Source organism: Anarhichas minor, unplaced genomic scaffold, assembly GCF_050575085.1.
Source record: "Anarhichas minor isolate MPS153535 unplaced genomic scaffold, ASM5057508v1 ptg000048l, whole genome shotgun sequence".
Taxonomy (NCBI): Eukaryota; Metazoa; Chordata; class Actinopteri; order Perciformes; family Anarhichadidae; genus Anarhichas; species Anarhichas minor.
The window spans coordinates 1,115,317-1,130,000 of NW_027466494.1; the positions used below are offsets into that span (position 1 = coordinate 1,115,317).

Here is a 14,684-nt window from a genome sequence, read left to right on the forward strand (position 1 = left end):
ATACTTATACCTGCACTATAAATTCTGTACTAATACTGATACCTGCACTATAAATTCTGTACTAATACTGATACCTGCACTATAAATTCTGTACTAATACTGATACCTGCACTATAAATTCCGTTCTAAAACTTATACCTGCACTATAAATTCTGTACTAATACTGATATCTGCACTATCAATTCTATACTAATACTGATACCTGCACTATAAATTATGTACTAATACTTATACCTGCACTATAAATTCTGTACTAATACTGATACCTGCACTATAAATTCTGTACTAATACTGATACCTGCACTATAAATTCCGTTCTAAAACTTTTACCTGCACTATAAATTCTGTACTAATACTTATACCTGCACTATAAATTCTGTACTAATACTGATACCTGCACTATAAATTCTGTACTAATACTGATACCTGCACTATAAATTCCGTTCTAAAACTTTTACCTGCACTATAAATTCTGTACTAATACTGATACCTGCACTATAAATTCTGTACTAATACTTATACCTGCACTATAAATTCTGTACTAATACTTATACCTGCGCTATAAATTCTGTACTAATACTGATACCTGCACTATATATTTTGTACTAATACTGATACCTGCACTATAAATTCTGTACTAATACTGATACCTGCACTATAAATTCTGTACTAATACTGATACCTGCACTATATATTTTGTACTAATACTGATACCTGCACTATATATTTTGTACTAATACTGATACCTGCACTATAAATTCTGTACTAATACTGATACCTGCACTATATATTTTGTACTAATACTGATACCTGCACTATATATTTTGTACTAATACTGATACCTGCACTATAAATTCTGTACTAATACTGATACCTGCACTATAAATTCCGTACTAAAACTGATACCTGCACTATAAATTCCGTACTAAAACTTATACCTGCACTGTATATTTTGTACTATACTTAGTAGGGGTGGGAATCACCAGAGATCCCGCGATACGATATTATCACGATACTTAGGTCACGATACGATATTATCACGATACTGCGATATTACGATACTGCGATATTCTGAGTATTGCGATAACATAGGCCTATATTGCGATTTATTACTTTTTTCAACTTCAAATTATGTCCCCAAAGGAAAACTGTGTCAACATGTTTTATCTAATAAGATAAAGTTTTCAGTCTGTTCATCTCACTTCAATAATTTTTATTGCAGCAAAATATGATTGTCAAGCAGACTGACTGACCAACAATGTCATAAATGTTACATGAACCTGACAAACTGAACTGTTTGTATTACTACATAGTCCAACTTAACTGAATGCAAACGTGTGGACTCAGTATATGAACTATAACTTATATAAGTAGGATATAAGAGTTATATAACTCAGTATAACTTGCGATGCGTGGACTTCAAGGACAGAGAGACAGTTATGCGCTGCACTCTCCCCATGAGCCTGGCTACTGTTGGCAGATTTAACCCCGTTGTGAGGCCAGATGTCTCTATCTTTGTTTTGACCAACTTCCTACCAATCACGCTGACCCGGGACCTTTTCTGACCTCACCAGAAAACAACTCAGCACCATCTAGTGGACTGAAAAAGCAATTGATTTGATTTTTCTAGTAATTGTTTTAATTAAAAAATTTTTTTTTTAATAGTTCATATAATAAAATATCGATACTTGGCGTCCGTGTATCGATACAATATCGCCGCGCAAAATATCGCGATACTATGCTGTATCGATTTTTTCCCCCACCCCTATTACTTATACCCGCACTATCTTTTTATACAAATACTGATACCTGCACTATATATTTTGTACTAATACTGATACCTGCACTATACATTTAGTACAAAATCTTATACCTGCACTATATATTTAGTACTACAACTTATACCTGCACTATATATTTTGTACTAATACTGATACCTGCACTGTACAAATGCTTTTTTACTATTGTAACTGCTGCAAGTTAATTCTGCTCATATAGTTTACTATTTGTATTATTACTATTTATACTACCAGTCAGTGGCGGCTAGCAAATAGAGGGTGCTAGGGCGCCCCCCCCCTTCTTGAGCCACAAAAGATAAAAAATAAAAATAATAACAATAAATTATACAAATTGTCAATATTTCTGTTTTTGAAATATGGAATGCACACAGTAATATGTGTAAAAGATAATATCTGCGCAAAATATATGCTTTTCCTGCACGTCCTCTCCGCCTGTGTGCATGTCTCAGCAGCGCCCACAGGAGGCGGGTCTATGAAGCAGTTTAGCCAATTGCTGATTAAAGATATGAATGTATGACATACAATTTAGCCAATCAGCTTCCTTTTCAATTTAGCATTGGGCGAAAGTTTTATTGCCCCAAACTGAGCGTCCTCATCAGGACTAGTCTCTACAGGCGAGCGCAAGCACTACTCCTTTAAGACCCGTTTGAGAGGAGAACTTTAGAGGAGACTAACCCTAACTGCAGGTGAACGAGCTGATCCCAGATCAGCCTGACCTCACAATCAGACAGCAGACTAGCAGGAAAGGGAAGCAGTACATGCGAAGCTTCTGTACTAGCTGAACACCAGACAGGTTTGGCTAGCTGGATGACGTCATGCTAATAACTTATTTAGCTTTTTAAAACAACGGGGACAGATCCAGCACGGACAGTTGGGGAGTGAGGGATGAGGAGGTAAGGAAACATGAGAACACCAGGGTAGGGAGTGAGGGATGAGGAGGTAAGGAAACATGACAACACCAGGGTAGGGAGTGAGGGATGAGGAGGTAAGGAAACATGAGAACACCAGGGTAGGGAGTGAGGGATGAGGAGGTAAGGAAACATGACAACACCAGGGTAGGGAGTGAGGGATGAGGAGGTAAGGAAACATGACAACACCAGGACACACATGGAGAACTCTGTCAAGCTACATATTAGGCAAAGTGAACATCTTCTCTTCTACATAGTTGTCCTCAGTCTCATCTGCTTAACTTGGTCATGGAGGCATCAACATGTAACTGAGATGGTAAATTAACAGTGAAAACTCATCATAGCTTAATTTAACATCAGTATTCATAATTACACTTCATGTTTACTTCTCCTGATCTTTACCTCCTATAACAAGGTCCATAGGGGCATCTCAATAAATAAACATGTTATATTATATTGTGTGTTTCATATTATATTGAATATTATTATATGATACTCTATATATATTATTATATTATACTGAATTCCATGTGAGGTTGATATTAATAAGATGTCCTGACGTGTTTATCAAAGTGTTATTTTCTGCTTCTTTTCATGTTGGAATAAATGTTAAATATTTAACTGCAAAGTAGTAATACGTGTTTGATACCTTCATTTTTTTTGCATTAAATCATTCTGGGATGACCAGCTCCACTGATACCAGTACTTGTGCTCTAAAGCTGAATTTGTACGTTTATGTGTTTTTAGGACTTTTAAGGTCCTCAGATGTCTTAAAGTTTGTCTTATTTAAAGAGGAATAAATCTGTGTTGTACAGTGATCATAGATAATACAACTCACTACTGCAACTCACTACTTGCCGGAGCCCCGGCGTCGGCCATCAGACCTCTGGAGCTTGTCCAGAAAGCTGCAGCTCGCCTGGTGTTCAATCGCCTCAAGTTCTCCCACACAACTTGCCTTCTCCGTTCTCTACACTGGCTCCCTGTAAGAGCTCGCATCCAGTTTAAGACTCTGGTGCTAGTCTACAGGGCAGTGAAAGGAACAGCTCCTTCCTATCTCCAGGCCACGGTCAAGCCCTACCCCCCCGCCCGACCACTTCGCTCTGCTGCCTCGGGGTGATTGGTTCCCCCGTCGCTCAGAAGTCCATGCGGTCGATCGACCCGGTCACGGCTGTTTCCTGTCCTGGCCCCACAGTGGTGGAATGAACTCCCCACTGACGTCAGGACAACATAGTCGCTGCCCATCTTTCATCAGGCTGAAGACTCACCTCTTCAAAAAGTACTACCCTGAGCCTTCCACTCACCACTTATTGTATTCATACTAGTTTGTTGCACTTATTGTATTCATACTAGTTTGTTGCACTTATTGTATTCATACTAGTTTGATGCATTTATTGTATTCATACTAGTTTGTTGCATTTATTGTATTCATACTAGTTTGATGCACTTATTGTATTCATACTAGTTTGTTGCACTTATTGTATTCATACTAGTTTGATGCACTTATTGTATTCATACTAGTTTGTTGCATTTATTGTATTCATACTAGTTTGATGCACTTATTGTATTCATACTAGTTTGTTGCACTTATTGTATTCATATTAGTTTGTTGCACTTATTGTATTCATACTAGTTTTATGCACTTATTGTATTCATATTAGTTTGTTGCACTTATTGTATTCATACTAGTTTGTTGCACTTATTGTATTCATACTAGTTTGTTGCACTTATTGTGTTCATACTAGTTTGTTGCACTTATTGTATTCATACTAGTTTGTTGCACTTATTGTATTCATATTAGTTTGTTGCACTTATTGTATTCATACTAGTTTTATGCACTTATTGTATTCATATTAGTTTGTTGCACTTATTGTATTCATACTAGTTTGTTGCACTTATTGTATTCATACTAGTTTGTTGCACTTATTGTATTCATATTAGTTTGTTGCACTTATTGTATTCATATTAGTTTGTTGCACTTATTGTATTCATACTAGTTTGATGCACTTATTGTATTCATACTAGTTTGTTGCATTTATTGTATTGATACTAGTTTGATGCACTTATTGTATTCATACTAGTTTGTTGCACTTATTGTATTCATATTAGTTTGTTGCACTTATTGTATTCATACTAGTTTTATGCACTTATTGTATTCATATTAGTTTGTTGCACTTATTGTATTCATATTAGTTTGTTGCACTTATTGTATTCATACTAGTTTGTTGCACTTATTGTATTCATACTAGTTTGTTGCACTTATTGTATTCATACTAGTTTGTTGCACTTATTGTGTTCATACTAGTTTGTTGCACTTATTGTATTCATACTAGTTTGTTGCACTTATTGTATTCATACTAGTTTTATGCACTTATTGTATTCATACTAGTTTGTTGCACTTATTGTATTCATACTAGTTTGTTGCACTTATTGTATTCATACTAGTTTGTTGCACTTATTGTATTCATATTAGTTTGTTGCACTTATTGTATTCATACTAGTTTGTTTCTGTACATTTGCTCTGGTTTATGCTCTTAGATGCTTGTTTAAAGGAGATGCACTTATGACTTCTGGTGACTAGTAGTTCTCTTGAATACTTATGTTGAATACACTTATTGTAAGTTGTAATAAAAAAGTAAAAGTTATTGTGAATAAATCAACAGATGTGACATCATGAATATGATGTTTGGAACAGTCTCTCTTTAACAGTTTAACTCCGAGGACGGACACAAATAAATAAGCTCTTAAAGAAGTCATTTAAGGATTAGGATTATTTAAAGCAGCAGAGAAAAGACCATCTGCTGGGGGGGGGTCAGGTATGAAGAGAGACGGTTTAACTCTTTATCTCATTACGATCAGTGGAATTAGAGAATTGAATGGTTGAGACTCTAATGTGAGTTGTGGTTGATGAGGAGCCGCGGACAGGACGTCTTTAACTTAACTTATTATTAGATTAGTATTTAACTGTTTAACACCCTGAACTGTGTTTAGATGATGAAGAGAATTTCAATAACATACGAGTCTTTATTAGCTCATTTAGAATCCAAACGGTTCCACTTTCAGTTCCAGTAACAGCTGATTAAATACAGCCGCTAACGAGATGAACGAGACACGTTTTATTAAAGAAGAAGAAGAAATGAAGTTTACTAATGTGTACAGGTGTGTTTTACCTGGTCTGTCACAGCTTTGTGTGTGGTCATGTGACGCTCCAGCTGGGACCGGTGGACGAAGGCGTCGGCACACAGCGGACAGGTGAAGCTCTCCTCATTCTTCTCGTGCCGGTATTTGATGTGTTCCTTCAGAGACGTTAGACGCTTGTAGCCGCGGTCGCAGTACGGACAGGTGAGCAGCTGGGAGAAGTCGTCAGGTGAGCCGGACAGCAGGTCTGCAGAGAGACGGGGAGAGGACACAAGTCAGGGGGCCTGTCCTTATATATAATATAATATATGTTTCATACCTGGGCCTTCTGAGCTGTCCTTCTACACTTGAGCCACCTCCTAATAACCTCACGATGACACCACAGCTACGGTTATTATTTGTTTCTATGGTGTAATAACACACGTATTCGTATTAAACCGTTCGGTACGAGGCTTACGAACCGAAAAATTCGTTTGAATAATACCAGTGCATTTGGAAAATGCAGAAGCTTAAATTGTGGGAAATATAATGTTCTCTCAGTGGAGCCACTACTCAACATGGCAACCCACCCAACGTAACAGACAACGTGCTGCCTGACACGCCCACCACGGAAGAACAACATTGTACTCTGGTGATGCTCGTGTGTTCTGGGAGGCACACTATGCTAAACTAGCTTAGCAGGAAAACAACAGCAGCACACAAGCTACAAACTCTCCCCGCAGCGTTCAGCTGTCCCTACTGATTCAAACAGGGCTAAAGCAATCGCCACACAATCCCCATTTCTCCAGACCATCATTCTTCCTTTGTTAAAGAAAACAGATACATGAATACGTGCATGACGGGATGCTTCGTCATTGACGGACAATGCATAAAGTCAAAATCAACGTAATAAACACAATGACAGGAACAACTCACAAGAACCAGTCACATGTATTTATATGACAACAAAGCAACAAATCAATCCAGCAACACTGCAGCGCTAAAACACGTATTCATCCGCACACTGAAGAGCACGAGCCATTCAAATATTATTCACATCAGAGGGAACAATATTAACCATATCATAAAAACGACACCATAGACACATGAACACAGTAGTAACGCTACTGCAGATGTACAAACTAGTGCTGGGCAACGATTCAAATTTTTTATCGTGATTAATCGCATTGTTATGCGCAAAGTTCAATAAAGAATTCATAAGTAGTGTATTGAGCACTTTTATTTTAAAGTACTGCTATATGAACAAAAGGTCAATAACATTTGGTTTAAACACTTTAAACACATCAGGTTCTTGTTAACAGCAGTATTCTCTTTACACAGTAGCAGTTATAACACAGTTATAATGATTCTGGTCATAGATATTCAGCCGTTCACAACTTTATCTTCATGTGTGTAAGAGATGACATTTAAATATACTTCTTGAAAACTGCAAACCTATCTGATGATAGTGATTGTGGCGGGAGACTTCAACCACGCAGAACTAAAGACTGTGCTGCCCAAGTTCCACAGAAATGTAAGCTTCCCCACCAGAGACAAGAACACTTTGGACCAGGTGTACACCAACATCTCGGGAGCTTACAAAGCTGCACCATCTCCACACCTCGGCTTATGAGACCACCTCTCTCTGATAATGACTCCATCATATAAACCAGTAATTTGCAAAACTCGACCAGCTGTCAAAACCATTCAAGTATGGAGCAACGACGCTGCTTCACTTCTGCAGGACTGCTTTGAAAGCACGGACTGGGAAGTGTTAGCACAGGAAGCTGACCTGGAGGAGTACATCTCGGCTGTCCTGGCCTACCTACACTTTTGCACTGAGACAGTAACGACCACCAAAACCATCAAAGTGTTCCCAAACCAAAAACCTTGGCTGGACAGAAACGTGCGGTTACTGCTTGGAGCAAGAGACGCTGCCTTCAAGTCTGGTGACATACCGGCCTATAAAAGTGCCCGGAGGGACCTGAAGAAGGGCATCAGAGAGGCCAAGCGCAGATACAAACGGCGCATTGAGGGACACTTCGAGAACAACGACCCCCGGAGCATGTGGAGAGGTATTAAAACCCTGACTGACTACAAGAGCAGCACCACACAGGTCAGTCAGGACAGTGAACTCCCCGACACCCTGAACCGCTTCTTTGCCCACTTTGATAGACAGCACAGCGGAGCAACAGCTGAGAAGACCCAGCCCAAGGAGGAGCAGACACTCTTCCTCCAGCACCACCAGGTGAGGTCCGCTCTGAGGAGGATCGATATCACCAAGGCAGCGGGACCGGACATAGTGTCGGGCCGCACACTGAAGACCTGTGCCGACCAGCTAGCAGAGGTTTTCACTAACATCTTCAACCTCTCCCTGCAACAAGCTGCAGTCCCCACCTGCCTCAAAGCCACCACCATTGTCCCTGTCCCAAAAAAGACTGCAGTCACCTGCCTCAACGACTACCGCCCAGTCGCCCTGACCCCAGTCATCACAAAATGCTTCGAGAGGATGATACTATCGCACATCAAGGACGTCCTCCCAGCAGACCTGGATAGCCACCAGGTCTACGGAGGACGCGGTCTCCATCACTCTTCATACGGCCCTGTCTCACCTGGCGCACCCTAACACATACGTCAGGATGCACTTCATTGACTTCAGCTCTGCCTTCAACACCATCATCCCCCAGAAACTGGTGCATATATTCAAAAACCTTGGACTTTCTACATCACTCTGTTCATGGATTCTGGACTTTCTCTCAAACAGACCACAGAATGTCAGGATAGGGAACCTGACATCAACAACCACCATCCTGAACACTGGTGCACCGCAGGGCTGTGTGCTCAGCCCGGCCCTCTTCACCCTCTTCACCCAGGACTGCTCCGCCACATATTCCTCCAACACAATAGCGAAGTTTGCTGACGACACCACTGTGGTGGGACTCATCTCCAACAACGACGAGACACACTACAGACAGGAGATCCAACATCTGGCTGAGTGGTGCTCGGACATCAACCTGGTCCTGAACACCACCAAGACCAAAGAAGTCATAGTGGACTTCAGGAGATCCAGGAAGACCACACCCTCTCCACTCTACATAAGTGGGGAGGAGGTGGAGAGGGTGGACAGCATCAAATTCCTGGGGCTCCACATCACTAAAGACCTCACTTGGTCCCTGAACACATCCGACCTGGTGAAGAAAGCCCAGCAGAGGCTCTTCTTTCTGAGGAAGCTCAAACAAGCTGGCCTGCCCCCTGCACTTCTGGTTAACTTCTACAGAAGCGTGATTGAAAGCATCCTGTGTCAGTGCTTTACTGTGTGGTATGCCAGCTGCACAGCAGAGAACCGGAGGGACCTGGCCCGGGTGGTTAGAACAGCACAGAGGATTGTGGGAGTTACCCTCCCTGACCTGGACACTGTGTATGCTGGCCGTCTCCAGAAGAAGGCCAGAAACATCTGTACAGACATCACACACCCGGGTCACTCTCTGTTTGTTCCACTACCATCAGGAAGGAGATACAGGACCATCAAAACCCGGACTAACAGGCTGAGGAACAGCTTCTTCCCCAGAGCGGTTTCCTCCATCGCCCCCCCCCCCCCCCCCCCCCACCGCCACACACCACCCCACCTAGCTCACACCGGACAGTGCTGAAACAAACAGTCAATAACACGACACTATAACCAAGCACATTTTTCACTTTGAAGCCATTGATGCCTGTGCTTTATCTTGTTTTATCTTGTATATATTTATTTAATGTCTTGTTTTTAAATCGTCTTGTCTTAATGTTTTTATACACTTTTTAACTGTTGCTGCTGTACTGATGAGTCGCCAACTCAATTTCGTTGTATGTTCGTACGATGACAATAAACATCCTTATCCTTATCTACGTCATGTTTTTGTTTGTTAAATTCTCAGTACTGATAACTAAATGATGCTTATTATACATATTACAAACAAAACACTTTAAAAACTCTAAAACAATCATTTAAATGAATCATTTATTTTTTGCTTTTTTTGGTATTTTGGTCAGACACGTATGCAACGCTGATTACCGTAATATGTGTGGTATTTGTTATAAATGTACGTTGGTACATAGAGGGTGATAAGAAGCTGTACATGGAGGGACTTAGGACCCAGGCGGAAGAGAGCCACACAAACAGCTGTTCACCGCTCGCTGCCAGGTCGGTTCTTGTGTTAAAAATGTCCGCTTAATAATAAAAAAAACTGCGTTAACACGCGATACAATAATTGTCGGTGTGACGAAGGACGACCTCTATAGACGATTTTAGGAGAAGCAGCCGAGCAGGAACCGCACTACGCCCCTTGCGGAAGAGGACGGCAGTCAGCTGCTCGCGGACTAATATCAACGGCATTAAGTTGGTGAAAAGGCTTTGACGAGAGTCGCGGCGCGAAATGACGGCAGTGTCTGTAATAGATTAGAGTTTATGTGGATGTTCGGAGTTCACTTTTCAAGACTACAGTGCAAACAACCAGTAAGTAAACGTAAAGTTTGGTGTTAGTCTAATTTCATCATGAGGGTTATTTTGTTTCATTTGCATGGCAATCTAGTCTGATATTTAGCCGCTCGTTCGTTGTTTGCTAAGTGGCGACTGTAGGAGTCCCGGACATGTTTATCACTGCCTGTATTCTGTCCCTGTATGTCCTCATCTGAAACCAATGCTGTATAGAGGTTTTTACTAATTATTATTTCATGTATATCTGTTACAGAACCACACACTACTGTCTGTTTGACTACTGTCAATAAACCTCTCTAAGGACCATCTTGTGTGGAGTGCATTCTGATAGACGCCCCCTGGTGGCCACACATTGTAATGAACCAGTAAAATTATACAGTCCTTCCCAGTCAATCTAACAGTCGGCGTTAATTAATTAATGCGTTAACTTGCCCAGCACTAGTAAAAACACAAAAGCACTTCACTTAACAGAGCTGCTGTTCACTCAAAGACAAAGTCCATCCGCCTTTCTTTGTTAACAAAGAGTTCAATGACGCGGTTGTTCAGAACATCGGTGCGGTTCAGTTCCAGTCAGAGTCCTGTGTTCGTTGAGTTGTAGATCCACTCGGGTCTCTCCAAAACTTTTCAAAAGCACCGTAGCTTGCAAGTAAATAATGATAATAATAATAATAATAATACATTTTATTTATATAGCGCTTTAAAAGGCACTCAGACACTTTACATGGTAAAAACAGAAACAATAAAAGCATTTATAATAAAAACAAAATCTACAACATGACAGTAAGAAAAAATAAACACGAAGAGAAAGAAAACATACATGACTGACTTTAGAGGTTAAAAGCAGATTTGAATAGGTGAGTTTTAAGTGCAGTTTTGAAGGTGGCGAGTGACGGAGAATGTCTGAGGTGTTGGGGCAGGGAGTTCCAGAGGGAGGGGGCAGCAACGGAGAAGGCCCTGTCCCCCCAGGTCCGATGCTTGGACAGAGTAGGGGGGTAAGGAGGTTGGCGTCGGCGAATCTGAGGTTGCGGTTGGGAGTGTGACGGTGCAGGAGGTCTGAAAGGTATGAAGGGGCGAGGTTGTGGAGGGCTTGGTAGGTGATGAGGAGAATCTTGAACTAGATTCTTTGCTGTATGAGGTGCCAGTGGAGGTTTTGAAGGACTGGGGTGATGTGGTCTCTGGTGCGGGAGTGGGAGAGCAGACGGGCAGCTGAGTTTTGGATGTATTGTAGTTTATTGATGATTTTGGTGGGTGAGCCGTACAGGATGCTGTTGCAGTAATCCAGTCGAGAGGTGATGAAGGCGTGGATGAGTGTTGCAGCGGCTGCGGAGGAGAGGGAGGGGCGGAGACGGGCGATGTTTTTGAGATGGAAGAAGGCGGTTTTTCTGATGTGATTGATGTGTCGTTCATAGGAGAGAGTTTGATCGAAAATGATCCCACGGTTATGGACATGTGTGGAAGCAGGAACAGTGGTGCCATCAATGCAGAGGGAGAAGTTGTGGAGGGATTTGTTTAATGATTTGGGGCCGATGATGAGGACTTCAGATTTGTCGGTGTTGAGTTTGAGGAAGTTTGCATGCATCCAGGTTTTTATATCTGTTAGGCAGTTGGTGATGGTGGAGTGGATGGTGGGGGTGATGGACTTGGTGGAGATGTAGAGCTGGGTGTCGTCAGCGTAGCAGTGGAACTGGAGACCCTGGTGGCGTATGATGTCGCCAAGGGGGAGCAGGTAGAGGATGAAGAGGAGGGGACCGAGTACTGAACCTTGGGGGACACCTTGAGAGACTGGGGCTGTGTCAGACTTGAATTTGTTGATGCTGATGAACTGTTCACGGTCAGAGAGGTATGATTTAAACCAGGAGAGGGCTGTGCCAGTGATGTGGAGGGAGGAGACGGGAAAGGAGGATGGAGTGGTTGATGGTGTCGAAGGCTGCGCTGAGGTCGAGCAGTATCAGGATGTTGAGGGAGTGTTCATCAGAGGAGAGGAGGAGGTCATTGGTGACTTTGATGAGAGCAGTTTCTGTGCTGTGATGAGATCTGAATCCGGATTGAAATGGTTCATACAGTTGGTTTGAGTCCAGGTGGGTTTTCAGTTGATGGGCAACAGTGCGTTCCAGTATTTTAGACAGAAAAGGGAGATTGGAGATGGGTCTGTAATTGTTGTGAATGTCGGGGTCAAGGCCAGGTTTTTTGAGGATGGGTGTGACGGAGCCAGTAGACAGGGAGGAGTTGATGACAGAGGAGGTGCGGGCGGAGGGCCGGGAGACAGGCCATAACTAAAGTGGAAGGGATAGGGTCGAGGTCACAGGTCGGAGTCTTCATGCCAGAGAGTGATTTATTGAGATCCGAGGGGGAGATGAGAGAGAATCGGGAGAGTGACCGGTCAGTTAGTGGAGGATTTGCAGATACAGGGTTAGACGAAGCGGGGCTGGAAGTGGCCAGTTGGTTGTAGATGGTGTCAATTTTAGCTTTGTAGAACGTCAGGAAGGAGTTGCATTTTTCTGCTGTGGAGGAGTGGGAGAGGTTGTCCATAGAAGAGGACCTTTGGGTTGGCGGAACCAGAGTGGATGATGCCAGAGTAGTAGGTGGAGCGAGCAGAGTTTAGAGCCAGTTTGTATTGCTGTATGTGATCCTTGTAAGCCAGGGTGTGAACTATGAGGCCGGTTTTTTTGGAGAGTCGCTCTAGTCTGCGTTTCTGGGATTTCATGAGGCGGAGTTCAGGGGTGAACCAGGGAGCAGTGTGGGTGAAAGAGACAGTTCTGGTTTTGAGAGGGGCAAGCTGATCAAGGCAGGAGGATAGTGTGTTATTGTAGAGGTTGACCAGGTCTGAGGGGGAGGGGCTAAGGGAGGGGGTGATTGTGGAGAATTTTTCAGTGAGACAGGCTGGGTTCTGGGATGGGGATGTCGATCTCCATGATGATGGCTAAATGGTCGGAGATGGTGAGGTCATAGCCGGAGAGGTGGTTGATGGTGATTTCAGTGGAGCAGACCAGGTCCAGGATGTGACTGCGGTTGTGGGTGGGGAAGTCGATGTGTTGAGTGAAGTTGAAGCATTTAAGCAGGTCCAGAAATTCTGTGGCAGTTTTGCAGTCTGAGGAGTCGATGTGGATGTTGAAATCACCAAGCAACAGGATGGAAGGTGAGACGGAGCAGAGCTGGGTGAGGAATTCAGATAGGTCGGAGAGGAAGGCAGGGTTGGCTTTGGGGGGGCGGTAGATAATTGCAATGACCAGGGGTTTAGGACCAGAGAGTTTGAATGAGAGCTGTTCAAATGAGGGTGGACTTTCGATGTTAGTCAGGCTGGTTTTGATGTGTTGGCGGTGAAGAGCGGCAATTCCTCCACCGCGGCCATCAGGGCGTGGTTTATCCAGGTAATGATATCCAGTTGGGGTGGTTTGATTGAGTGCGTAGTAATCCAGGTGTTTTTGCCAAGTTTCAGTGAGACAGAGGATATCACGGTTGTTGTCAGTGATGAATTCATTGATGATTGGGCTTTTGTTGCTTAGTGACCGGGTGTTGAACAGAGCAAGCTTCATGGAGTGTTTTGTGATTGGTTGTGAGGTTTTGGGGAGGGTTCTGAGGTTGGCTGCATTCACGTGCTGTTTGGTATGATGACGTAATGAGGGAGTGGTTGTACGGCGGTGCTGGGTCCACAGAGACGGGATAGAATTAACAGAAGTGGGGTTGTAGATGATGAACTTGTGCTGGGAACCGATGTGAACATCACTGGGATGGATGTAGCTGAGGTTGTTTTTGTTTATGGCTTTGTGAATGTAGTGTGAACGGGGCAGCCTCTCTGTCACAATAGTCTGAATGGGGAGAGCTACAGCTGAAGGGGTTGATGACATGGAAGGCCAGGAGGGGGAGCAGTCACGGTAAACTGTGCTCTGAGGTGGCAGCGTAGAAGAAGAAGGGGCGTGTATGTGGAAAGTAAATAGTCAGTCATGTGGACAAGAGTGTACAGCATGCTGTAAATTAGCCGCTAGCAGGCGGCTACCCAGCTTATTAAAATGAATACCATCGTTCTTAAAAGAGGAAGAGCGGTCCCAAAACAGATTAAAATTGTCAATGAAGCTCACGTTGTTGGTCCTGCAGGCGGCCTGGAGCCAAGTGTGGAGGCTGAGGACTCTGCTGAACCTCTATGATCCACGGCCGAGTGTTGGAGTTGGACCACTGATAAAAGCAGACAGTCCACAGTTGTTTAAAAAGTGTAGAAGATTTTTTTAAATCAATCTTGGTCAACTCAGACTGGTGGAGGGCTGTATCGTTGATTCCCACATGAACGATAATTCGCCGAATGGAAGACGGGAGGGCGTGCAGCAGGCCAGGCAGTTTCAGCAGGATGTCTTGAGCCGTTGCTCCGGGGAAACAGTGTGTCTCCGCGTTGAAGAA

The 14,684-nt window shown here is 43.0% G+C and overlaps 1 protein-coding gene across 12 annotated transcripts in view; it reads right to left on the bottom strand.

Annotated features, from left to right (window-relative positions):
• Nucleotides 1-14,684, bottom strand: part of zeb2a (zinc finger E-box binding homeobox 2a) — a 65,714-nt gene that overhangs the window by 13,318 nt on the left and 37,712 nt on the right. For all 12 annotated transcript variants that reach the window (XM_076112261.1, XM_076112259.1, XM_076112257.1 and 9 more), the window contains one exon: nucleotides 5,875-6,089. In XM_076112261.1, the coding sequence (XP_075968376.1) occupies nucleotides 5,875-6,089 (215 nt within the window). The remainder of the gene's footprint in view (nucleotides 1-5,874; nucleotides 6,090-14,684) is intronic.